Source organism: Paroedura picta, chromosome 3 (assembly GCF_049243985.1).
Source record: "Paroedura picta isolate Pp20150507F chromosome 3, Ppicta_v3.0, whole genome shotgun sequence".
In the NCBI taxonomy this organism is placed as follows: Eukaryota; Metazoa; Chordata; class Lepidosauria; order Squamata; family Gekkonidae; genus Paroedura; species Paroedura picta.
The window spans coordinates 65,767,480-65,791,489 of record NC_135371.1 but is presented as its reverse complement, the minus strand read 5'-3'; the positions used below and the strand labels follow the sequence as shown (position 1 = coordinate 65,791,489).

The 24,010-nt window shown below is 43.9% G+C and overlaps 1 protein-coding gene across 8 annotated transcripts in view; it reads left to right on the top strand.

Moving 5' to 3' along the window:
- KDM3B (lysine demethylase 3B) overlaps positions 1-24,010 on the top strand; it is a 97,405-nt gene that overhangs the window by 30,905 nt on the left and 42,490 nt on the right. For 6 of the 8 annotated variants that reach the window (XM_077326133.1, XM_077326132.1, XM_077326138.1 and 3 more), the window contains exons 3-10: positions 3,619-3,732; positions 5,260-5,365; positions 7,180-7,269; positions 9,222-9,346; positions 16,049-16,117; positions 17,421-17,996; positions 18,946-20,191; positions 23,593-23,794. In XM_077326133.1, coding sequence (XP_077182248.1) covers positions 3,619-3,732; positions 5,260-5,365; positions 7,180-7,269; positions 9,222-9,346; positions 16,049-16,117; positions 17,421-17,996; positions 18,946-20,191; positions 23,593-23,794 — 2,528 coding nt within the window. The remainder of the gene's footprint in view (positions 1-3,618; positions 3,733-5,259; positions 5,366-7,179; positions 7,270-9,221; positions 9,347-16,048; positions 16,118-17,420; positions 17,997-18,945; positions 20,192-23,592; positions 23,795-24,010) is intronic. The other 2 variants (XM_077326135.1, XM_077326134.1) reach the window with 1 other exon arrangement.

Below are 24,010 nucleotides of genomic sequence, written 5' to 3'. Positions count from 1 at the left end.
GGAGTAATGCCTAGATACGTGAGGCGCAACACTGATAACAGACTTTCCCCTGGTGCCTTTTACACGCAGGGTGCCCTACAACACCTTTGCCAAGACAACTGCAGAGGATTGTGGTCACACTTCCGAAGGGGGCAAAGAAGAGGCAACTTCTGCCCAAGGTGAAATAGGGGCACAGGTAACAGAAGTGACAAGATAGATAGAGGACAGCTCCCAGCCCAGAGCATGACTGTGGAGCATTCCACAGGTAGACAGCTGCAAAATCAATACTGTGGAACAAGGTTACAAGATAGAATCAAGTACATTCTACCAAATACATTTTGATCTGTGTAATAGATCATCTTCTCTTCATCCATTTCAGAGCGCTGCTGAAGTGTACTCTTTCTTCTTCTGGTTCCTTAACCAAATGGGAATTGGAGAGCTTTCCTGGACCTGAGGTTCACAAGCTAAACAAACATAAAAACAAAAACGTTTTGCATGGACACACTCTGCTGCATTGTGGAATCCCTTCAGGATGTAGCATTCCTCACCTCTTTTGGACCTCACTGAGTATACATTCATGTACCCATCTACCTACCACACCGCAGATTTTCTGGTTCTGCAGAGGGAAGATCCCTACCAGTACTGAGCCCTCCTGTTCGGCCTTGTGACTGCGCCAATTTTTGAACAGGTATTGGTCAACCTAATCCTGATCTTCAGGACATCAGGAATGCATTTGCATCCATAGCTCTATGACATTCTTGTGAGATCGAGTGCTTGAGCCAGCTTGCAGAGCAGCACCTCACAGGTGCTGGACCTTATAGGACGTTGGTTCCATGGTCAACAAGAGTAAGGGTATTTTTTCAGGCTAGTTAGCCCCTTTGTGAGTGACTATCCGGGGATCCTGGATGAAGGAAGGGGCACCCCTAACAATCAACATGCTAGAAGTGAGAGCCATCTTATTGGCAATACAACGCTTCAAGCAGTGGGTCATGCACAGACACCTTCTGATATGGATGGACAACATAGTGACCAGAGCCTACCACAACAAACAGGGGTTCCCAATCCAGAGCTTTCTGAAGGAGGTAACCAGGATTCTAGAGTAGTCGTAAAAGAATCTCCTATCAATTCAGGCAGAACACATCAAGTGAATCCTAAATACACAGGCGAACTAGCTAAGGTGCAGGACCTGCGAGAAGAGTGGTCACTGAAGACTGATTTATGCCCAGATTCCATCATATAAAGCAAAAAAACATAGATGTCCTGGCCAGAAGGGCTGCTTTTTGCATTCCTGCCGATCCCTGTAATTCCCTTGCTCCTATGCAAAATCATACAACAGAAAGCAGCGGGCATCCTGGTGGCGCCATACCGACCCAGGAGACCCTGATTCTCAACTTTACTACAACTGACAGCGGAACCACAATTCAAGCTTCCATAGATGCCAGGCCTACTACACGAGTCCCTTATGGCAGTGGTCCCCAATCTTTTTATCACCAGGGACCGGTCTACGCTTGACAATTTTACTTAGGCCCGGGGGGGTAGTCTTTTGCCGAGGGACGTCACCACCGCCTGAGCCCCTGCTCCACTTGCTTTCCTGCCAGCGCCCCTGACTTCCCGCCTCTCGCTGGGGAGGGCGCTGCCAGCAGCAGCTGCCATGCCGAGGGGGAGCCCCAGCCATGGCGGCCACTGGAAAGCACCAAAGGTGAGCCAGCGGCAGAGTGGCAGGGCAGCCTCCGAGGCAGCAGCCAGGGAGGAGGACAAGGAGGAGCCGCAGCCCGGTACCGACTGATCTACGAACCAGTACTGGTCCCCGGCCCGGGGGTTGGGGACCACTGCCTTATGGTATCCATATCCAGACTGGATGAGAATTACCATCTGGAAATTGAATGGAGACATCTAACCGATGCCGGGTACTTATAGGAGGTTGTAGGAATAATCCTAGCTTCCAGGAGAGATTAAAATACTAGATTTTACAATGTCACCAGGAGGGCCTTTGTGAGATGAGGAAGAAGAAAGAAGGTGTATTTTCCTAAAGCTTTCAGTAACAGCAATTCTGAACTTCCTATAAGACATGGTGGCTCAGGGTTAAAACCAGCCACCTTAAGAAGACAAATAACTGAAATTGCGACTGTTTGTCCACAGACTTTAAAGCCTCCACACATAGTTCGGTTTCTTGAAGAGGGAAACCACGAAGCCCTGCCACAAATACATAGTTCCCCTACATGGAAACTGAATGTGGTCTTACAAGCTCTGACAAAGGCTCCATTTGAGCCTGTCACAAAGACTTGGGTATAAAAGTGATATTCTCATAGCCATCACATCAGAAAAATGCATGTCAGAATTGGAAGACTTATCCAAAGGATCAAACTTATGTATCCTTCACAAGGATAAGGCAGTGCTGCACCTAGAACTGACAGTCAGATCTAAGATAGACACCATAGTACACAGCTCACAAGAAATTATTCTTCCACTAGTCTGACCGGATATAAAACATCCTACAGAATGAGAACGGCACAATTAGAGGTTCTGAGAACTCTTAAAGCATATCTAATTTGCACAGAAAGCATAAGAAGGTCTGACAGTTTTTTCCTTTCAGTACCTTCTCTGAATATCGGACAGAAGATGTCCAAAGCAGTGATCACTAGAATTCTGAGAACCTACATGGCTGAGACATAAAAATCACTTACTTTGTCAATACCTACAGGGATCACTGCACATCCCACTCGCAGGGCATTTACTAATGCGGCTTCGTAAACAGAGCATCAGTTTTAGAAGTCTATAAAGCGGCAATGTGGTCATCTATTGCCACGCTTACCAGGCACTACGAGATTGATCACTACTGTTTAGCTGACGCTGCCCTCGGCAAGTGAGTCTGGCAACATGTTCTGGAACCAGTCTAAAGTACCCACCCAGGTATATTAGGCTCTAGAAGGACCCATCCTTGCAGATGTCCTCCGATCCAGGGGGAGAACGAACATTGGACATACCGAAGAGAGTCCTTCTCCCCTGGAATACGGAGAACAATCTGGCCCTCTCAATCTGATTCCGGAACATGAAACACTATTCAGGTAGCAAGAGACAGGTAAGCCTAGCGAAAGGCCGCATATTTCCTCTTTCCTTCCTGTTCTTTCTGTAACAAAAAAGTTTACAAATTAAGATAATTAATCTGTTTAAGGTTAATAAGTTCTAGTTTCAGTTATTCTACTCTATGGCTTTTGGAGTGTCCAGACTGGGTAATGAGACACTGCACACAGGACAGGAAGTGAGGGAGGATGTTTTAATTAACCCTTGCCTCCCTGAAAAGCCGAAGGGAAAACCCATCCTTGCAGATGTCCTCCGTATTCCAGGGGAGAAGGGACCCTCTTCGGTAAGTTCAATGGTCGTTTTATGTGAACCGCCCTGAGCCTTCGGGGAGGGCGTTATACAAATATATAATAAATAACTAAATAGGCTTCAGTAGATAATTTTGCATGTGGGGTTGTGGGTTTTTTTATTTGTCCACCAAGAAGATTTTAAATACGAAGGAATATTTTTACTTTTTTTATACAGAAGGCTAGTTTGAAAAGTCTGAGTGTCTCACGTGCAATAAATGTGTTTCCATCTGTTTTCAGGTCTTCATTTTAGTTCTGTTCTTATCCACAGACTTTCACACCTTTAGTAGATAAGCTGGGTTTGGGTCCCGTGGTTCCAGTAGAATCTCTAGTGGACCGAGACTTGAGATTCTTGTCTGATGCCAGTGGATTACGTCATTTCCAGGTATTTAGAGTTCCAAAATTGAAGTACAGATATAAATTGTCACTTAGTCAGTGATAATTCAGAGGACAGTATGATTGTCGTATTTGAGTGGTCTCCCTCTTTGATTTTCATCTTAATTTGGTAGAAAAGGACTAGGGTCCTACCATAACATTTGGGTACAAGAGTTTTTGGTGGGGGTCCAGAGAAATGTACTGCACTTTGTCTTTCTTAAATAGTAACTGCCACGCTACATGACAAACTACATTTGAAACTGGGGATTTTCAGAACAAGTTTGTAATAAGGCACGAGGATCTGCTGTCTAAAGAAAGCTTATAATTTCGTTTCATATTTTAGGGAATAGCCACTGAAGAAAAGGTTTTTACCTTGAAAACAGTTTAAATTTTAATCCGGATCCCGTTTTGGCTCCCTTACCAATATATTTTGGAAGACTTCTATTAGTGGATTGTATTACTTGTGTATTTGAAGACCTATTCAAAGGATATTGGAAGATGTGTGTCCAAAGAAACAAGTCAGAATCCTTCTTGCCACATCCAAGATTGCCATTGATGTTTCTGATTTCAGATTTTTGTCACTTGAGAAACAATGCAGTTAACTTAACTCTGTAAATCTTATCTGATAACTAGTATGTGAGAGTTCTTCCAGTGTTCTGTTATGTTGTAATATTTCTGTATTACATGGATTTGAGCCTGTTGCATTTCACCGTGGAAGTAAAAATACTAGGAAGTTAAACTAAAATTGTTTTTGAGTAAAATTGAGTCCACGTTTTCACACTAGAATGCTGGTATGTATGTCAGTAGCCTTTTCCTGGTGCACTATGTGTCCTTGCAAACAATTTTCTGATTGAAGATTGTAAGTATAGTACAAACATTATGAAATAAATGCTTTTGGGAGTACTTTCTGTTCTTTTGTGAGCTAGAAAGTACGCAGGAAGCAATTTGAGATGCATGAATGAAAGAACACTGTCATGTAGATCATATCTGAAGAAGTGAGCAATGAGTCATGAAAGCTCATGAGAGCCAGTTTGGTGTAGTGGTTAGGAGTGCGGACTTCTAATCTGGCAAGCCAGGTTCGATTCTGCGCTCCCCCACATGCAGCCAGCTGGGTGACCTTGGGCTCGCCACGGTGCTGATAAAACTATTCTGACCGGGCAGTGATATCGGGGCTCTCTCAGCCTCACCCACCCCACAGGGTGTCTGTTGTGGGGGGAGGAATGGGAAGGCGACTGTAAGCCGCTTTGAGCCTCCTTCGGGTAGGGAAAAGCGGCATATAAGAATCAACTCTTTTTCTTCTTCTTTTCATACCCTGCCACAAATTTTGTTGGTCTTTAAGGTGCTACTAGACTCTTGGTCTTTTCTACTACTACAGTGTAGTACCAGAGTAACTGAAAATTTGAGAAAATCAAGAAATTTGCAGCATAGGGAAACAACAAAAAGGGAGGTAAAGCAATCATGTCTAAACAATATAAACTCTTTCAGTGTGTTGCTTGAAGTGAACAGGTGTTCTCAAATTTAAAACATTTCTTGGCAGATGGCAACAGAAAGTCAGAACCAGATTCTCCAAGAACAGCCTATATTGAGGGAAGCTGTCAATGCACTGATAAGTGAACAAAAGCTTCAGGAGATATTTAGCAGAGGTAAGACCAACTGTCTAATTTTTAAAGCATTTTTAGTTCTCCAGTGGAGGGAGGTAACCTGAAATGAGTTAAACCCCCAACTTGCAGGCCTATGCAAATTATCTATGCAAAGAAGCAAGTCCTAGTTCATACTCTTCCACACTGCACATCGAACACATTTCCCAAGGTCTCCAAAAAACAAGGTATCTGTGAAGAAAAGAGTAAAGAATCAGAATATCACCACAAGTCCTCATGCATGGCAGGTGCCTGTGCTGGTGCCTCTTCAGAGCAGATGATGAGGATGCCTATCTGAACTGGGAGAGTTCAGTTGGATACTTGGCCACCAGAATTCACTTTTGGCACAAGTATCATGCTTGCACAGGCTTTCTATGTTGAGGGAGAGGATGGTGCTTCTAGAGTATATATTTTGTCCATATTGGCTCCCCACGTTGAATGAGTGGCTGGCACTCCTAACTGCCAAGAGTTCTCCAAGATTCCTTTCCCCCTTGCCAAGACCTAGATTTGGGCGAAAACCTTTCGAACTACTGCCACTGCCACAATAGCAGCATGAGAAGCAGCACATTGGAGCAGATGGCAACTCTTTGATTCAGTCATGCCAGACACCCCTCCAATGCAACTCAGGTGGTCCAGAGAAACTCATCACAGGCCACAATAAGACTTGTCACATAAAGGAACCATGGGGAAGCTCAATGCAGTCACATCTGGCTCTCCTTTATCCATCTATGTACTAAGATCTTCAGAAGGGTTTTATACCCCAATATTTGCTCATAGACAAAGTCTTTACAATTGTGGAGTATCTTCAAAATTGCTGGGGGGAAAACAAAAGTGTAGACATAATGGTTTCTGTCCTTTGTTGTCTTAACAGTCTCCCACACCAAAAGATTTAAAGGAATTTTAGGGCCTTCCAGTGAAACTGACTCATATTCTCCAGACTGTCAGTACTTTTCCTTGGACAGAAACTAGGGTCCAGGTGCAAAAATGCAGGTAACCTTCCACCCTCTTCTGTTGCCTCTGGGCAGTTCCACACTGCACCCTCTGGCCATTCAGATTCCGATCAATCATACGCATACTCAAATTCTGTGCAGGCTGATAGAGAGGAAGGAGAATGGCTAGATGTGTAGGCTTCTAGTACAGCACCAGTCTCATCCAAGAAGAGTTTTTTCCTCACCACCTAGCTAAGGTTACTGTGGGGGTAAAAATTTCCTATTGGTGACACTTCCCAAACCTCACATACTGCCTCAAACCAGGGAGATTCCAGGGTCTTGCCAGTCAGCTCAGATCCCATCCACTGTGGCCTTTCCAGGTTCTCTTTTGAATAAACCTGAGGAGTGAGTAGGTAGTGCCAGGAGAAAAGTTAAGTGTGTGCACAAAATTGCAAAAAACATTTACTTCCTCCCTACTTTACAATGAAGGTAACTATATGTTCTGTTAGTAGATATCAGAGTAACAGGTCTACTTTTGGAATTCAGACAGTGCACCAAGGAACCCTGCGTTAATAGGAAAAATGAGCTATCCTCAAGGGATCAAAGCTTTAGCCATAACCATTCCTACCTGTATATCTGCTTTGGTCTTTGCCAAAGCAGCAGTACTTGTAAGAGGATGAGCTACAGAACCTAAATCCAGGCCCAGTCAAACTAAGACAAACTCTGCTAAAACAAGGAGAGCTGTGGCCTTTGTTGGTAATGCTGGCTTGAGTGCCATGAATTTTTTCAGGAGATCCGACATAGCCAGTATCATAGCCAGTGCAGTGTAAAGCTGAAACACTGAAAAGCACATTACCTGTCCAAACAACCTCTCTTTCATGCCCTTCCAAGGAGAACTTTGGGAACACAGCTCTGAACAAGGTGTTAGTGGAGAAACAGGAGGAAAAGAAAACCATACTCTCCTCTTTGAAAGACAAGACAGTAAGTTAAACAAAACCTTCCTAGAATTCCTACTGCTCCTTTTGCAGCTCCTGTAAACAGTGTAAGAGTCCAGTAGCACCCTAAAGATTAATAATTTGTGGCAGGGTATGAGCTTTCATTGAGTCACTGCTCTGTTCTGGAGAAGTGAGCTGTAACTCATGAAAACTCATACCCTGCCACAACTTGCAAGTCTTCAAGGTGCTACTGAACTTTTGCTCTTTTCTACTGCTACAGACAAACATGGCTACCATCTTGATCTACAAACAGTATGTCTATCAGTGCTCCTGGAATAAAGAAATCATAATGAACAAACAAATCATGATGCTCTGCCCCCAAGCCAACACAACCAGGCCAGCAAAGGGGATGGGCAGTCACAGTTCTGCCAGGGATGTCATCATAGGGGCACACTGCCCAGTCTTTGCACTAACTTGGGAATTGTCCAGTCGAGGCAGGTGCGTGCAAAACATCATCAGTCAGGGGTACACAGTAGAATTCTACACACACCCCCAGAACAGGTACCTCCCCTCTTGTAGGTCTCAATGTATCCCAAAAAATGTAATACGAGTATGAGCCATAAGTCACCTATTGAAAATTCAGGCATGTTCCAGAGATGCAGGTATCTTCTGGAACATGTTCTGTATTCCTTGTTTGGCCCAAGAGAAATGGACAATGGAGAGCAATCCCCGATTTAATATTGTTCATGAGGCCTGCAGAAGACATTTTCACATGAAGTCCCTGACGTCTGTTCTAGAGGCCTTCCAACCAAGGAAGCTCCTGGTGTCAGTCAACAGGATGTATAAAGCAACATGGAAACATTTAACAGGTGGTGCTGCAGGAAGAAAGTTAGCTTCTCATCAACTGGTATCAAGGAGATGCTGTGATTCTTTCACAGAGGCTTATCCCAGTGCTCTGAGACAAGTTACGGCTCTGTCCTCATTCTTTACACAGGGAACAAACAATGGGTATCTTGCTCATACATTTGTATCTTTTTCTGGGAGGAGCTGTCTATCCCCCTCCAAGTGACACCATTTCCCTTCTTGGGATCTACACAAAGTCCTGGCAATATACACCAGGTTAATACTTCTCTTTATACCAGCATTCAACATAGTCTTCCTGGTGGCTATCATATACGTGAGACAAGGCTCAAAATCTTTTGTCTTCACAATAAGTTGTGGCTTCTTTCCAAAAGGACTCAGTGATCCTCATGACAGATTCCTCCTTTATACCAAAGATAAACTCATCCTTTCATAAGAACCAGAAGATCCACATACTATCCTGCTTCCTCCAGTCAGTACACCCCAAGGAAAAGGAATAGCACAAACAGGATATAAGGAGAGCCCTAAGAATAAAGCACATACTTCTTCAGCCTCTTAACTATAAACTGAACATCTACAGGAAGATCCAAATGTATTGCTTTTTCTTAATAACATATTGGTTTTCTAAAAAAAAGTTCATTCTGCTTTTAGATAAAACTTGCCTTTGATATAGTATTGAGGTGTTTCAGTTTTCCTCAACTGACTGAAATGAAGATACATTTAGATGTCTTGAAATGCCTGAGCTTGCAACTCCACTTCTAATGCTGTATATGTTTACTGCTACTGTTTAAATAAAACAAAAGCTTTTTAGTGTCTACATTTTGTATTATATATATGATAAAGTGGGTACTGGATATATTTCAGTCCCTTCTACAGCTTTATTTGGGGGGGGGCAGGATTGCACCACATCTTCAGTTAATTGAATCCATGGGTCTTTTTCTGCCAGTGGGAAGGGACAGAAAGGATTTCATAGATTCTCTCACTGCAGACCCTACCACTTTATCCCCCCTCATTCTGAACAACCTCTTGTCAATCAGAGGTACTTTTTTGCCATTGTACATCTCTTGTGTATCCTTTGATTACAGATTAATGATTTTAATTCATTAGATGTTATTCTAATGTTGAACTTTTTTCTAGGTCCGTACAGTACTCAGGGTCAAAGAGTGAAGGTGTACCAGCCAGAAGAGGAAGACAGTTGGGTCTCTGCTATTGTGAGCTGCCAAGATCCCATCTCCCGCCTGATGGAGGTGGTTCTGACTGAGGTGTGGAGCATTTTTCTCTTCAGGTTTCTTTTTCCTTCCCCCTTCCTGGTATGGGCTCCTAATACTGAACTAGGGCTTGGTGCTGTCTGTAACATCTAATCCAGACTGTATTAGCCTGTGCTGAACACTAACAGTTCTGTTGACATGAAAAACAATTTTTTTTGCCTTTTATCTGTAAGCAAGCATTTTATTTCTATTAATAATGCCATGGAGAAATTGGAACCATTGTGGAAGATTATAGAGGTTTAGGGAGTGAAGCATTCTCAGAGCAAGAATATTACCACCTGCCCCTCAAACCTTTTATGCCATTCAACTTAGGTTCAAACTACCCATTAGAAATAATGTGGAGTTCCATATTTTTTTCTGATAATATTATTTTACAGCTGTGTTAACTATTATAGAATAACATTTCAGTAAATTATGGAAAACTCAGAATAATCACAGCTGCAGTATATAACATTTTATGGCAGATTTTTTGAATAGACCCCTATTAGCTCTATTAAATCCAAATTGTGGTGGTCTATAGGTTGTATATCCATAGCGGTATATATCTGGAATAGCTCAGTAGAATGAATTATGAACTATATTGGCATGCATAGATTTTATGTATCAGGAAAGTAAATAGCATATAGAAGATTTATGGGTGAGATTTAGGCAGTGCGTTAACGACCTTTATCAGGAGGAAGTGATGCCAGAGATCAAACAGTTCACTGCTTATCCTCGCTGTGACACACTCTTAATCTTCAATGGTGTGCCCTCATCTTTGTTTATCCTATTCCTTATTTTGAGAGCCAGTTTGGTGTAGTGGTTAGGAGTGCGGACTTCTAATCTGGCATGCTAGGTTCGATTCTGCACTCCCCCACGTGCCTCCGGCTGGGTGACCTTGGGCTCGCCACAGCACTGATAAAGCTGTTCTGACCAAGCAGAAATATCAGAGCTCTCTCAGCCTCACCCACCTCACAGAGTGTCTGTTGTGGGGAGAGGAAAGGGAAAGCGACTGTAAGCCGCTTTGAGCCTCCTTCTGGTAGAGAAAAGCAACTCTTCTTATTATTATTATTTTCCCAAGAAAAGTGGTTCAGACAGAGGTCTGTCAAGGTCAGTGTATATGGTTTTTGCTAATCAGCACAGAATTTGGCTTTCATACGAGTTCTGCATCCCCTCCCTTAAAATAAAAAGGGTTCATCTAGCTAGACATTTAATGAAAAAGTTGAAAATTTCACCAGTTTTTCCTAGATCAGTTTTCTTATATCAGTTTATCAAGTATACAGATTATTATTGTTTTATTAACTGCCCTATTCTGTGAGACTCAGGGCTGTTTACAATAGAATAAAATTTGTATAAAACTATAAATGTAAATATATTAAATTATAGAATTAAAACAAATATAAACAGTTGCCTGCTCTCCTATCATGGGAGAGAAATGGAGGGCTTATAAAGATGGTCCATTACTGCTTGACTTCTGAGTTCTGGTAGGGATGCTAATAGTTTTAGACCTCAGCCATAGGCTTGGCTGAGTAGCTCTTTCACAAGCCGTACAGAATGGTCAGAGAGGATAGAGTACACTTTGCATCTTTTTCTGTCCACATTTCTCCAAATATTCTACACTTTCTAGAAACCCAAATATTACAGTTATAGAAAGTTATGTGCATTTTCCGTTATTTGAATAATTTGAACTTATTGCTTCACTTCCGTAAGTGGTATTGGATCCAGAGGTAGCTGTTGGCATGTGGAATCTCTCTCTGTCCTGATGGAAAGAACTGTTTTAAATCTTGTGCTAGATTATTTTTACACCTCTTGTCATAGAAGTGAATCTAACTCAAGATAATACCAGATTTGTGCAAACAGAACATGAGAACTGCTGTTGCACCTACATCCTTGGCTGCTTCTACCTGTAGGCAAATCTTAGTTGCTCTTGTTGATGTGTAGGGCAGCAGCTCACCTACACAGCATTTCCCCTTCCATTTCCTTGCTTTAGTTTTCCCTGCCACCATTTCTACCCCTTCCTTGGAGGGTTTTTGTTAGATCAGGTAATTGCTAGATCTTAATTGTGTTGTAACATTTTAATTCTCTATTGCCACAGTCTTCTGCTTTCCATTTTAAAAGGTTAGTCTCTAGCACTTTTCATTGTGGAATGATAAAGCCTGCACAATTAAACTTATGTAATGAAAAGGTTAGACTGATTAGTCGATCATGGCATTAAACCAGGGAAGGGCAAACTTGTTAGTTGGGAGCTATTTGATGGGCTGTTTTCTTCCATTCCTGCTCGGTTGGTAAAATCAGAAGAAGAAGCCCAAGCCTTCTTGACTTTCCTATCAACCAGAGTTGTTTATCTGGTAGGTGAATGAGATAAGGTCTTTTCAGTGGTGGTCTCACAACTTAGGAGCAATCTCCCCAGGAAGGTGTATCTGCCCCCCTCACACTTCAACTTTGGGAAGCAGCATTTGATTAATTTTAGTTGTTTTGTCTTACCAGCAGTTTTATACATTTTATAGTATCAGAGCAAAACAGGCTCTACAAAGGGGTGGTGAGTGGGAGGGCTCCTGTAGAGCATGGTGGGCCATCTGACAAACTGGGCTGCCATGGAGCATGGCTGACTGGCCTTCCCCACTCCCTGGTGGCCAGGAGACCTGGGAGTGTGGTGACCCAGCCACAGGATGTGGGCCACCAAGGCCAGCATGACACTGCTCCTCAGCATTCCCTGCTCCCCAGCGGGCAGGAGGTCTGGGAGTGGGGCAGCCCAGCCACGGGACCAGGGCCTTCAAGGCCAGCACTATACCCGTGGTGGAGCGCAGGCAGATGGCTTTCCCCCCCCCCATCTCCATCTTCCCTTTATGCTGACTGTTATTATTACTGTTATTGGATTTCTATCCCGCCACTTCCAAGAGGCTCATGGCAGATCACATATAATCCCCAATAAAAATTCCCCTAATACAATAAAATAGTTTAAAAGACCTAAAAATCGCAAACGCAAGAAACCAAGTGGCAGCGGAACATACACAACCTAGCCCAACTACAGCAAAGGGGTCATTCATCATTTCACTGCATTTCACCGCCAAGAATAGTCTGGGGGGGGGGGGTCCAGATCTTCCTTAAGGTGCTGGCCTCAACCATAAGCCTGGCGGAAGAGCTCCGTCTTACAGGCCCTGCAGAAAGTTGAAAGCTCCCGCAGGGCCCGTAGCTCTTCCAGGAGCTCATTCCACCAGGTAGGGACCAAGACCGAAAAGGCCCTGGTCAAAGCCAGACACGCTTTCCTGGGGCTGGGTATGACCAACAAATTTGTACCCGCACAGCACAGCATAAAACCCTGCAGGGGGCATAGGGCAATAGGTGGTCCCTTTGGTATGTGGGTCCCAGACCGCAGAGCAGTTCATGGTCAACCACATCAAATGCGGGCCAACAAGATCTAACAGAACCAACACAGCAGAACCCCCTTGATCCAGCTGGTGATATATGTCATCCGTCAGGACGACTAACTGATATTTAAAGAATTACTGGAAAAAAAGGTGAAGAGGTCACTATGGTAGTTAGGGACAACTGATCTAGCCTACAGATAACTTCTACCTCTGAGCAGGAGGACATCTGTGTCGGGCAGTTCTTACTGGTTGCTAAGGAAGCAGGAACAAAATTCTTTGCCTTCCTGCAAGTCTGAGGAAGAGTGCTTGCATTTGAAAGCTCATGCCTTGAATAAATCTTTGTTGGTCTTAAAGTTGCTACTGGACTCTGGTTTTAATGAGGGAGGAGATTGCTTCATTTTGCCAGCAGAAGGGGGTTGATCAGGACTACGCCATGCCATCCAAGCCCCCTTCCCAGACAAATCAAATTAGGGAGCCTAGGTTAAATAGGATCAAGCAGAGTCATCTGAAGCTCAACCCTACAAAGACGGAGGTCCTATGGTTGGGTAGAAAGGGACCATGGGAGGAAGCGCATCTGCTCACCCTGGACGGTGTGCAGCTCTCACCAACGCACTCCGCCAGGAACCTGGGCGTGATCCTGGATGCTTCCCTTACAGTGTGGAAGCCCAGGTCACAAAGGTAGCGAGGCTGGCATTCTGCCACCTCCGCCAAGCTAAGCTACTAGCTCCCTACCTGGACCCAGAGCACTTAGCCACAGTGATCCATGCGACGGTCATCTCTAGACTGGACGTCTGCAACTCACTCTACGCAGGCTTACCTTTATCCTTAATCCAGAAACTACAACTGGTGCAGAATGCTGCAGCCAGGATCCTCGCTAAAACATCATGGGGATTCCACATCCGGCTGGTACTCCAACAACTTGGATGGCTTCCAGTTGAATTCCGGAGTAAATTTAAGGTTCTGGTAATCACCTTTGAGGCCATATGCAGTTTGGGCCCAGTGTATCTGAGAGACCGCCGCCCTGCCTATAACCCCCCAAAAGTCTTACCTCCAACTGGCTGCAGATCCCTGGCCCCAGAGAAGTGTGTCGGGCCTCAACAAGGGCCGGAGCCTTCTTTGTCCTGGCCCCCACCTGGTGGAATGAGCTCCCTGAGGATATCAGAGCCCTGCCCGAACTTCCACAATTCCGCAGGGCCTGCAAAAGGGAGCTCCTCCACCAAGCATTCGCTTGAGGCCGACTGACTCAGAACACCTGCTGGTCCACCCAGACGCTCGCCCATGACTCTCCCAAAGTTACTGTTAATTGTTATTTATATTATAAACTAGTAAATAAGCCTGCTGTAGTCAAAATGCAACGGGTGCTAGCAGGGCGCACCATGAGAGCGGTGCCTACCTCATTGCAGGAGCTGGGTGGCTTCTGGTCCGTGGGGCAGGCCAAGCTGGTGGTGGCGGTGGCTTGTGGCTGGCTCCGTCGGGGCGGCGCTCCCGAAGCTTGCAGTGGCGCCGGCTTGTGGCTGGCTGCGCGGGGGGGGGGCGATGTGGTTGTGGCAGCAGCAGTTGGCGGCCTGACGCACCAGGAGGCCCTTCGCGTCTCCCGACGCGTCAGGCCGGCGGCAAAGGAGCAACTGCGAGGTGCGCTGTGCGCGCCTCGCAGTTGCTTGGGGCTGGAATTGGTCCCTCCGATTGTCTGTCTGGGGTAAGGGTCCAATCCAGACCCTTCCTCATCCCGGACACATCCCGCCCATAAAGGCCTTACTGAATTATTTCGTCCCCGGCGCCCGCGGCTCCGTGGGCAGTGTTAAGATGAGGTTTTGTAATCTTTTGATGTAGTCTTTTGATGTTTTATTGAAAGTTGTTTTGATGTTATAATCTGTATAATGTTCCATGTAAGTTATATAATGTTCAGTGTAAACCGCCCAGAGCTGCAGAGAAATGGGCAGTATAGAAATCTAAAAAAATAAATAAAATAACACCGTCTCCACCCCATGGCCAGGACAGAGGGCAGACTGGTATGGGTTGAGTGCCGAACTCTTCCTCTTCTCTGACAAGTGCCCAGAAGTGGGTTTTACTTAGTGCATCATCTGCACACAAACTGAGTATTTTAGGGTTACAGATTGTTTTGTTTCTGTTTATATCGTACGTCCAAGTGAGTTCCTGTAATGCAGAAAGACAACTAGTAAATGTTCTACATGAACCTTTCTTCCCCAAAGAGCCTTCATAGTTACTGATCACAAAATGGATTAATAGACAGAGCCAGTCTCAAAATGGCAGCTTATACACACATCACAGCATTTCAGAGCAGTGCTTGGCTGCCTTTTCTGTGTTATCATCCCAAAGCAAACCTTTGCCACCAAACCTCAGTCAGAACTGTAGTACAATGGAACGGCTCAAGAGGATACTTTATAAGGAATAGAATTGCAGTCTATTGTTATGTTGTATTCATTGGCTTGTTTTTAGTATATTGTGTTCTGCCTTTATAATCTACTTCCTTCATTGTGGTGTACCATGCTTTAGGCAGTTTTTGGTTAACATTATTTTCTAATTCTGTAATTCTAGTCATATTCCATCATTTTTTCAATATTTCATGCCATCTGATTAGTTTTAATATTTGTCTAACCTGTTTTGAGTCTCATCAAGAAAGGCCAGTTATAAATGAAATAACTAAACTGCACCTTGCCCCACAGGGGAATAATATGCAGTTGCCTTGGTGTCTGGAAGAGTGGCTTTGATGCAGGGGAGAAATCAGTGAAACAGTTTTTTCTTGCCCAGAGCAAGGGTACATGAGTATGCACACATAAGGGAGGAGATTGGTAGCACTGTTTTCCCATCCAGAGCAAAAAATTGTATGCCTTCATATGCCTCCTTCACATGAAAGAGAAGCTGCTGCAGGTTGTTGTAAATGTAAAAGGAGGAATGGAGGGCTATTTTTGATACATTAAAGAGGGAAATAACCTTCCCCCCCATGCAACTCATCACACTGTTAAAATGCTATAAGGATCTAGCAATTGCTGATTTTTTAAAAGCTTTTCCTTGGTGGGTGAGATGACCATGGAGGATGAGGCAAGGAATATGATGTTGATACGGGTAAGATCTTCAGAAATGTATAACCTCCACCCACATGGAATCCAAACACTGTTGGCTGTAACTTATTAAAAAGTACCAAACCAGGTTTGAGAAAGATCCCAGGAATGGTCTGGAGAAGGATAAAGAAGCTATACAAATGGAGGTTGAAAAAGATAAGATAAGTGGAGGGATACTGAGGGAAGCTTAAAACTGCCTTAGGACAAATGTATGTTACCACTCTTTAATTTTGTCTTCCCTTTGTTCCTTTCATCACATAATGAATTAGACTGGTGAGATCAAGTCTGTGGACCCTCGACTGATTCATGTAGTGATGGACAGTTCTGCTCTGGCTGAGGTACTGTGTAACACCAAGCCATGATATACTATTGTGTTTTCCTGAAAAATCTTACTGTAGTATTTACCTCTAATGATGACTTATATATATTTACTAGAAAATAAGCCCGCTGCAATTTAAATACAGCGGGCGCTAGCGGTTGGTCCGCCCCCCCCCCTCCCGGCGTGGCCTACCTGGGGAAAATGTAGGAGTTGGAGCAGGCCGCAGTAGATGATCCTCTTCTTTGGTGAGGAGGGCCGGAGCGCGAGCGGGTCTGTGTTCAGGCGGGGCACGGGTGAGGGGCGCCGCCGCCAGAGGCTCCGCCGCCACCAGAGGCTCCAGCGCCCCGAGAGGCGCCGCTGACGGCAGAGGCTCCACCGCGGCCAGAGGTAGCGCGGGAGTGGGTGGGTGGTGAGCGAGCGAGGGGGACGGGAGAAGGCATGTGCCGCAGTCGGCGCATGAGTGGGGGTAGGCCATAGGGGATTGGAACGACACATGCGCGGATATCCGCGCATGCGTGGTTCATCGGAAGGTGTTGTCGGCGGCTGGGCAGGCCGGGCGGCCTGTCCACGGCCTTGTTGCGGGGCGGCTGGGACGCGCAGCAAATGGCGACGCAAGTGGCCAGGTAAGTGGGAGCGAGCGTGCAGTCGGTCAAGGGAGCGTGCGGGTGGCGCAAGCGGAAGGTGGGCCGGCGGGTGTGCGAGGCGTACGGAGGGCTGTGTGGGGGTGTTTGGAGGGTGATAAGCAGAGTGTTTGGGGCGGCTGGGGGGTTAGAGGGTAGGTAAGCTTACCGTGAGGATCCCCGGGAGTCGGCTGTTTTCGTTAGTGGCGGGTGGGCGCGGTCCGTTCTTGGCTGGGGTCTGCGCAGGCAAGGGCGATGCTTCACCGCCGGGAAAGGAGGGGGCAGCTCTCCCGGCGGCGAAGCATCTGGGCGAGCAGTCCAGGGCGGGCCAAGTGGTGTGCGCCTCCCAATTGGTCACTTGGCCCCCGAGTGGCACTTGGAGGGGCCCAATCAGGAGCCGCTTGGCGGCTCCTGATTGGTCTCCTCCAAGTTTTTATCCCGGACTGGTCCCGCCCTAACTCCTCCCCAGAAGCCCTTAGCCTTCTATTTAATCCGCTCCGCAGGGGCGGTTTAAAGATTTGAAAGGCACTTTGTTTCAGCTTACTTTCCGAATTAAGTGGATGTGTGTAATTGTTCTGGGCAGCCTGTATTAACTTTACATTTGTATTCCAATTGCTAAAGTCATTAGTTCAGGGACCAGTTTCCTGAAATTTTTATTTGTCTAGCCCATTGCAGTGATACATGTTTTCTTAATTTTTATAGGGAGGGTCTCTAAAGCCAGGCAAATCCTCAAAAGGGAAAAAGAAGAAAGAAAATGTGGAAGGGAAAGATGGACGAAGGAGGAAAAATGCTTCTGATGCTGGTTGTGATCATGCAGCAAAGAAACTAAAGGAGAGGGGTGAAGTGGATAGTAATGGCAGTGATGGAGGTGAGGCAAACAGGGGAGCTTGGAAAGGAAACATCAGTGGTGATGCAACTCCAGATCCAAGAGCCAAGCAGCTGCCTCAGTTTTCTCCTCTAATGAACCGCAATATTCGTTTTGCAACATACACCAAGGAGAATGGCCGAACTCTTGTGGTGCAAGATGAACCAGTGAGTGCTGATACTCAGATGCCCTTCACTCCTTTTTCTTCAGCTGCTGCCCAGGTTCTTTTGAGTGGAGCTGGAAGTCAAGAAGCAAAGTCTTTAGAGCAGGCCAGCCAAGGCCTGGTGTCTACCCCAGCAGTAATTACTACGGCAGGACTGACACCAACTACTGTACGGATCTCTGATACTAGTCTGTCTGCTGCCACTGCACAAGAAAAACAGAAACCAAGTCGTTTGCAGAGCCAAGGAGAAGTAAGTTGTCTGCAACCAGAATAATATTTACCATTTATATTCTGCAACAGTGTCCAAAGCCCTTTATGTACAATATTTTATTGTTCTTACCATAGCCTATAAAGAGAACTTTTCCCCAGTTCATAACAGATGCTTCCACGTTGGTGCTGAATCCTTGTGAACTGCAAATTGCATGTATATATGTTTTGTTTAATGTGCAATATCTTTCTCTCTGCCCACCTTAGAGAGTGAAGTTAGTTTTTGTATAAAATTGGAACACAAAGCCCTTAGTTTAGAGTGTCTTATTTCACATATTTACATTTTTTCCTGAGAAATTAAAACTGTACATGTAAATGACTGGGAAAAACTAAATAGAATGTGTAGCCAGATAGAGACAATCTTGCTTGTTATGTATGGAGAATAATAAATCCAGACTTCAATACACAGATTAAAGTTTCAGTCAGCAGTTTAGATATAAAACAGATTACTGAACTTCACATGCTTTTCTTTTTATATTTTGTGCATCCTTAGAATTAGATTTGTGAAACACAATGTTGGCTTTTTTATATCCTACTTCTCACCTACAAGGTTCCCAAAGTGGCTTACAGCGTTTTAGAAACTCAGTATTGATTTCTTCCCTCTCTCTGCCTGTTCTCCAAATATTAACCCACATGGTGAGTTTAGAATGATTGTTGCTTGGGTGTAGTCTTCTTGGAACCAGAGATACTTAACATTTTGAGAGCAAAGCAGAGAGGAGCCAGGACTGCTGTGCCCCGGATGCTGTTCCTGTGAGAGTGGAGTGGTAATTGCTTATATAGAATAGGTTCTCAACCAGCCACAGTGCTTGCTCAACAAGAAAACCAATTTAGGGGTATGGATTAAACAGTTTAGACCTAGAGTTGGTTTCTTGTGGAAAATTCAACAGGGATAGACCCTTAAGGTTTGCCTCAAATTTATTATTTTGTTTCAGAATTCCAGAAATGCAGCTTCGGCTTCCCCAGGATTTGGAGTGACACACTCAAGCGCTTCCCAGCCTTTGGTGTTCGAAAGTGGCCGAAACCAATCCAATGGAATACTGACTCCAGAAAAGAAGTCTGTTGGATTTCCATTTAGTAGCAGCACTGCCAATGAGATTCAGAAAGACTCTGATTTGTCAAAGAACTTGTTTTTTCAGTGTATGTCCCAGAATATTCCTTCCAGCAACTACTTCACTGCCTTGTCAGAGAATCTGTCTGAAGAGCCCGCTAATCAGGACTCATTAAAAAAATGTCCAGAGAGCCTGAGTTTAACTGTCTGCAAAAGTAAAGTTGTTGCAGGAGAAACTAACCCTGGGACTCAGCCAGGCAATCCTGTGGACCAGAAACTGCCAGTGGAATCTATGCCTACACTTACTCCAGCTTTTCCTCGAAACCTCTTGAGTACTCGACCTCCAGATAATCATGAGAACCTTTTTTTGCAACCCCCGAAACTGTCACGAGAGGAACCCTCAAATCCTTTCTTGGCATTTGCCGAAAAATCAGAACTCAGTCCTTTCAGTAGCTTTGCATCTTCATCTCAGCAAGGAGCACCTACTACATCTTCTTCAGTTCTTGGTTCCAAAGCTGCTTCTGGCTGGTCAGATTTGCACACCTCAGTGGACTCTTTAGCTAAAAAGAAAAGCTTGTTTATAACAACTGATTCCTCCAAGATAATGCCCAGTGCTCCTAGTTCAACACTCTTTAGTGGTGTACAGAGCTCATCTGCTCTGGGGAATGGCCGTTCCAGCTCGCCTATTGGTAGCCTGACACAACCTATTGAAATGCCCACACTTTCCTCCAGTCCAACAGAAGAAAAGCCATCTGTTGGGCCTGGGCAGCAGGACAATCCTCTTCTGAAAACTTTCTCTAATGTATTTGGCAGACACCCGGCTGGTTTTTTCTCTTCACAGGCAGAGTTAGCACTGGAGAACAAAGCCCCTTTTGAAACTGTGAAAAGGTTCTCTCTAGATGAACGGAGCATGCCCTCTAAACAGGATTCCGATTCTAGCACTAATAGTGACCTCTCAGATATGAGTGATTCTGAGGAGCAACTGCACACCAGAGCTTGTCTGAAGGGAATCCCAGAGCATCTGATGGGGAAGCTGGGTCCCAATGGCGAGCGGAATGCTGAACTACTAATGGGCAAGGGAAAAGGGAAGCAAACTCTGAAGGGCAGGCCTCGCACAACTCCCCAGAAAGGTGAAGGCTTTAAACACAAGAGTTTAGTTATATAGGGACAGCTGAAGCTGGGATATTGTATTGGCACATCATCCAGTATACCAAGCTGTGGGATCTGTAATCTTGCATTGATCTGTCTTCTGTATATCTAGCCAACCAAGACATCAGAGACAAAAATGTAGATGTCTCAAGCAATTAAGTTCTTAAAATAACACAGCAGTTTGTATGAAGATAAATTTAGGGTGCAAGGTTAATTGTGTATGACCGTTTAATGATTGGCTGTTTGGGAAAAGATGAATGTTACCATCTGTTGTCATGTCTTGATCTTTAAATTCTGTGTTCAAGATGCCCAAATGCTCAAAATAAATTACAGAAGTTTTAGTTTACCCTTTTCCTCTTCTAGTTGCAGAAATTGAAATAGCAGGAATTTAGCTTCTAAAGAAGGAAAGAATTGTGGGGAAGACAGTTGTGTAGGGACATTAAAAGGTAGATTGTGAATGAAGATCACGGTAAGGAGTTTAGCAAAGTGCCAAAAAAACACCTAATTGTATGAGACTCACTAGACTATTTTAAGGAGCATTTAGCTTCATACCAGTTCAAAAGCAGAACTGAGAAGGGTGATGTTATTGAATTGACATGAATTTCTCTAGTAAGGTGCTTTAATTTATCTTTCTGTTACAACAACTTTGCAATATTGTTCTTCACATTTCCCCCCAAACATTCCTCCTCAACCAGGCATGCTAAATATGTGCTTGCTTGTGTAAAAATTGAGATTCTTACATTTCTGTTCACGATCAGTTGTTAGAAGCAAGTGCATTGAAAATTCTATAACCGGACAGGCCCCGACCTTCTCCCCAGAAAAAAATGAATGAAACGACTATGTAAATGGCATTTGTCTAATGAGGGACAATAAATGCCAGACCTTTAAGCCGTGTTCACACAGCACAATTGTGTGTGGAACCATTTCATGCTATATCACAGGACAATGCATAACAGAGACTTATGACTGAATGAACTGTGTTCATGGGATTGTGTCATGTGATTATGGTAGTGCATTAGTTGTGAGGTATTTTTAATTTTTAATTAAACAGAAGGCAATCAGAGTTTGTTCTTCAATGTCAAATTCAGGTGGGAGAAATTTTCAGAATGGCGTTTGGGGAGAACCTACTCGCCAAAAGGCTTTTAACCTGGGAATTTAGGAAACTTTCCTTCCTGCAGTTGCACGTCAAAAGAAACCTAAAATGTGCGCCTAAAATGTATCCTTGGATCTCAGTCACATGGGATTTGCCTTTTACTTACCCAGCTTCCACAGAGTGTGACATACCTTAAACTGCAGTGGCCAATTGTATAATGGGTATAATTCATTCCATAACTGTTATGCTGCACTTTTAATTGGTGACTCCCAAGACCCAAAGCCATGTGAGAGCATCATTAGTGCATAGGTATCAAACTAGGAAGAAAGCTCCCAACTTTTCAGTACAGAACTTCTTGCACTATTACTGTCTTCAAAATAACATCTAGTTTCCCGCAATGTTCAGTAATGCTTGAAGTCTTCCATTTGAAGTAGCTCTTCAAATCTAAAACAATCTAAAATGATAAAACAGTAGCAGTTATTGTGGGAAAGCCAGAACAAAAATAAATTCTGTGAACACAGTTATTTCGTTCAAGGTCAAATCCACCTTCAAGAATTACAGAGAGCAAGTTATTCTATCTGGGCTAAAAACTGAGTATAAAATTAATATATCCATCACCCTTGGAAGGGGGTAAGCACCACAGGTACTGTAGTTTTGCACTGTTCTCACTATTCCATATATTGTATGTGAGTGCTTGCTCATTATCATTCTCATTTGTTTTTACCATTAATGTTAGTTTTGTTTTTGGATGAAGGTGGAAATGTGTACTTTTTATTCATATTTTAAAAAAGCATTGGCTGTCTTTTTAACTAGACAAAAATTGTTTACCGTTATGCTGGTCCAAGATCCAAAAACAATCTAGATTATACCTTTTATTGGGACCAACAAAAATAGTAATAAACAGTGCATACATTTTCAAGTTCTTCAGACTTCTTCATGTAACCATGGATGTTACAAAATACATTTTAGAAAGTGATGAAAGATGCTGCATATCATATTTTTAAAGACCTCTTCTTGTCAGCATCTCTGTGCTCAATGCAGGCAGTCAAGTAGATACACAGAAGTGCCTTTGGTGTCAGGTTGTATTGTGAACAAGACAAAAATGAATGGTGTCTCTCCACTGGAATTACAAAGGCCAACAGTCTTCCTTGTGCCACTCTGAGACCAAGCAAGAGTCAAAGACAAAGATGTCTTATAGGGCCAGAGTCGTCATATTAACAATTTAACATTCAGCCCAAGGAAGACTTGTACACTGCTTTGTGCCACTTTGGTTGGTCATAATAAAAGTATATATGGATTGTAGTTTCTAAGACCTCAGTAAACAATGAGTCCAGATTGCTTGTCAAAAGAGACCTTCATGTGTGAATTGAATGGAACCATGGAGTTTGCATGAAATGTTAAATTGCCACTCGTTAAATTCTTCACCTACCAATCACACCTGATCTATAGGGAAAGGTGGGATCAGGGTCACATCAGAGAAGAAAAACACACAATCAAATAAATCTCAAAAGTACTGATTTGAATTCACTGTGACCCATGCATTGCAGAATGGAACTTCTTCTGCTGAAGCCCAGTAAGCCCTCCCAAAAGTTTGTTCTTGGACCCAACAGACCTTAACGAACAGCCTGGTGGCCAAAATGAGGGTCTAGTGGAAGTTTGGAATCTGCAGAAATTGTTGGCCTCTCTTCTGATGCAAGTGCCCTTAAATCTTTGGAACTATGTGGTTGGATACTAGCCACTGTCTCTATGATGCTTGTAGGGCATCAAACCCAAAGAGTTCTCTAATTGACATAAGTCTATATGTAGACTTATTCTGAATGGGGGTTTTCTCTGACACCACTTGTTTTTGGTAGTCACATGTTGGATGTTACAGCTTTGATCTCACCGTAATTTCTGTGGATGGAAGGAATTTCTGTCTGAATTGTGACATCCCCCCTCCTCCAAGGGAGCCCCCAGTAACAGCATAAGGTGAAATCAGTGAAAATCTGATTTAAGCCTATCATCTTAAAGGCCTGAATAGTACAGTCTATTTTACTTTGTATGAACTGATACTACAGATTAGGCCAGCATGCTGTGGCCCTTAAACTACAGTCCTATCTAGTGTAAATATGTCAGGTTGCCACTAACCCATTTCACTGTGAATAGTCTTCCATTATAGGATGCAACCTCTCTGAAATAGAATCCTCATGTGGGAGGTCAAGAATCCCATGTAGGATCAAGAAAAAATACCACTTGGAAATTTATAATTGTTTTCTAGTTTATATTAATTTATTATTTTTTGTTCCATAGTTGGCCAGTCTGTACTAAAAGATGTGAGTAAGGTGAGAAAACTGAAACAGTCAGGAGAACCATTTCTCCAAGATGGATCGTGCATTAATGTAGCTCCTCATCTGCACAAGTGTCGAGAGTGCCGGCTAGAACGTTACCGGAAGTTCAAGGAGCAGGAGCAAGATGACTCCACAGTGTCTTGTCGGTTCTTTCACTTTCGCAGGTAATAAAGCTTTCTGAGGCTGTCTTGTATGCAGGTATTGGCTTATTTGTTAAAGATTCTTTTCCTTTTTATTTCTGACAAGGTAAGTAATATATCTTTGCATGCACACATACCTTAGTGATAACCAAATTTGTAACTGTAGCTTTTATGAGTTGCTTTATGCATTATGATGAATCTTGCTGCAGCAGATTGACACATTTTTCATGAGAGTAGTTA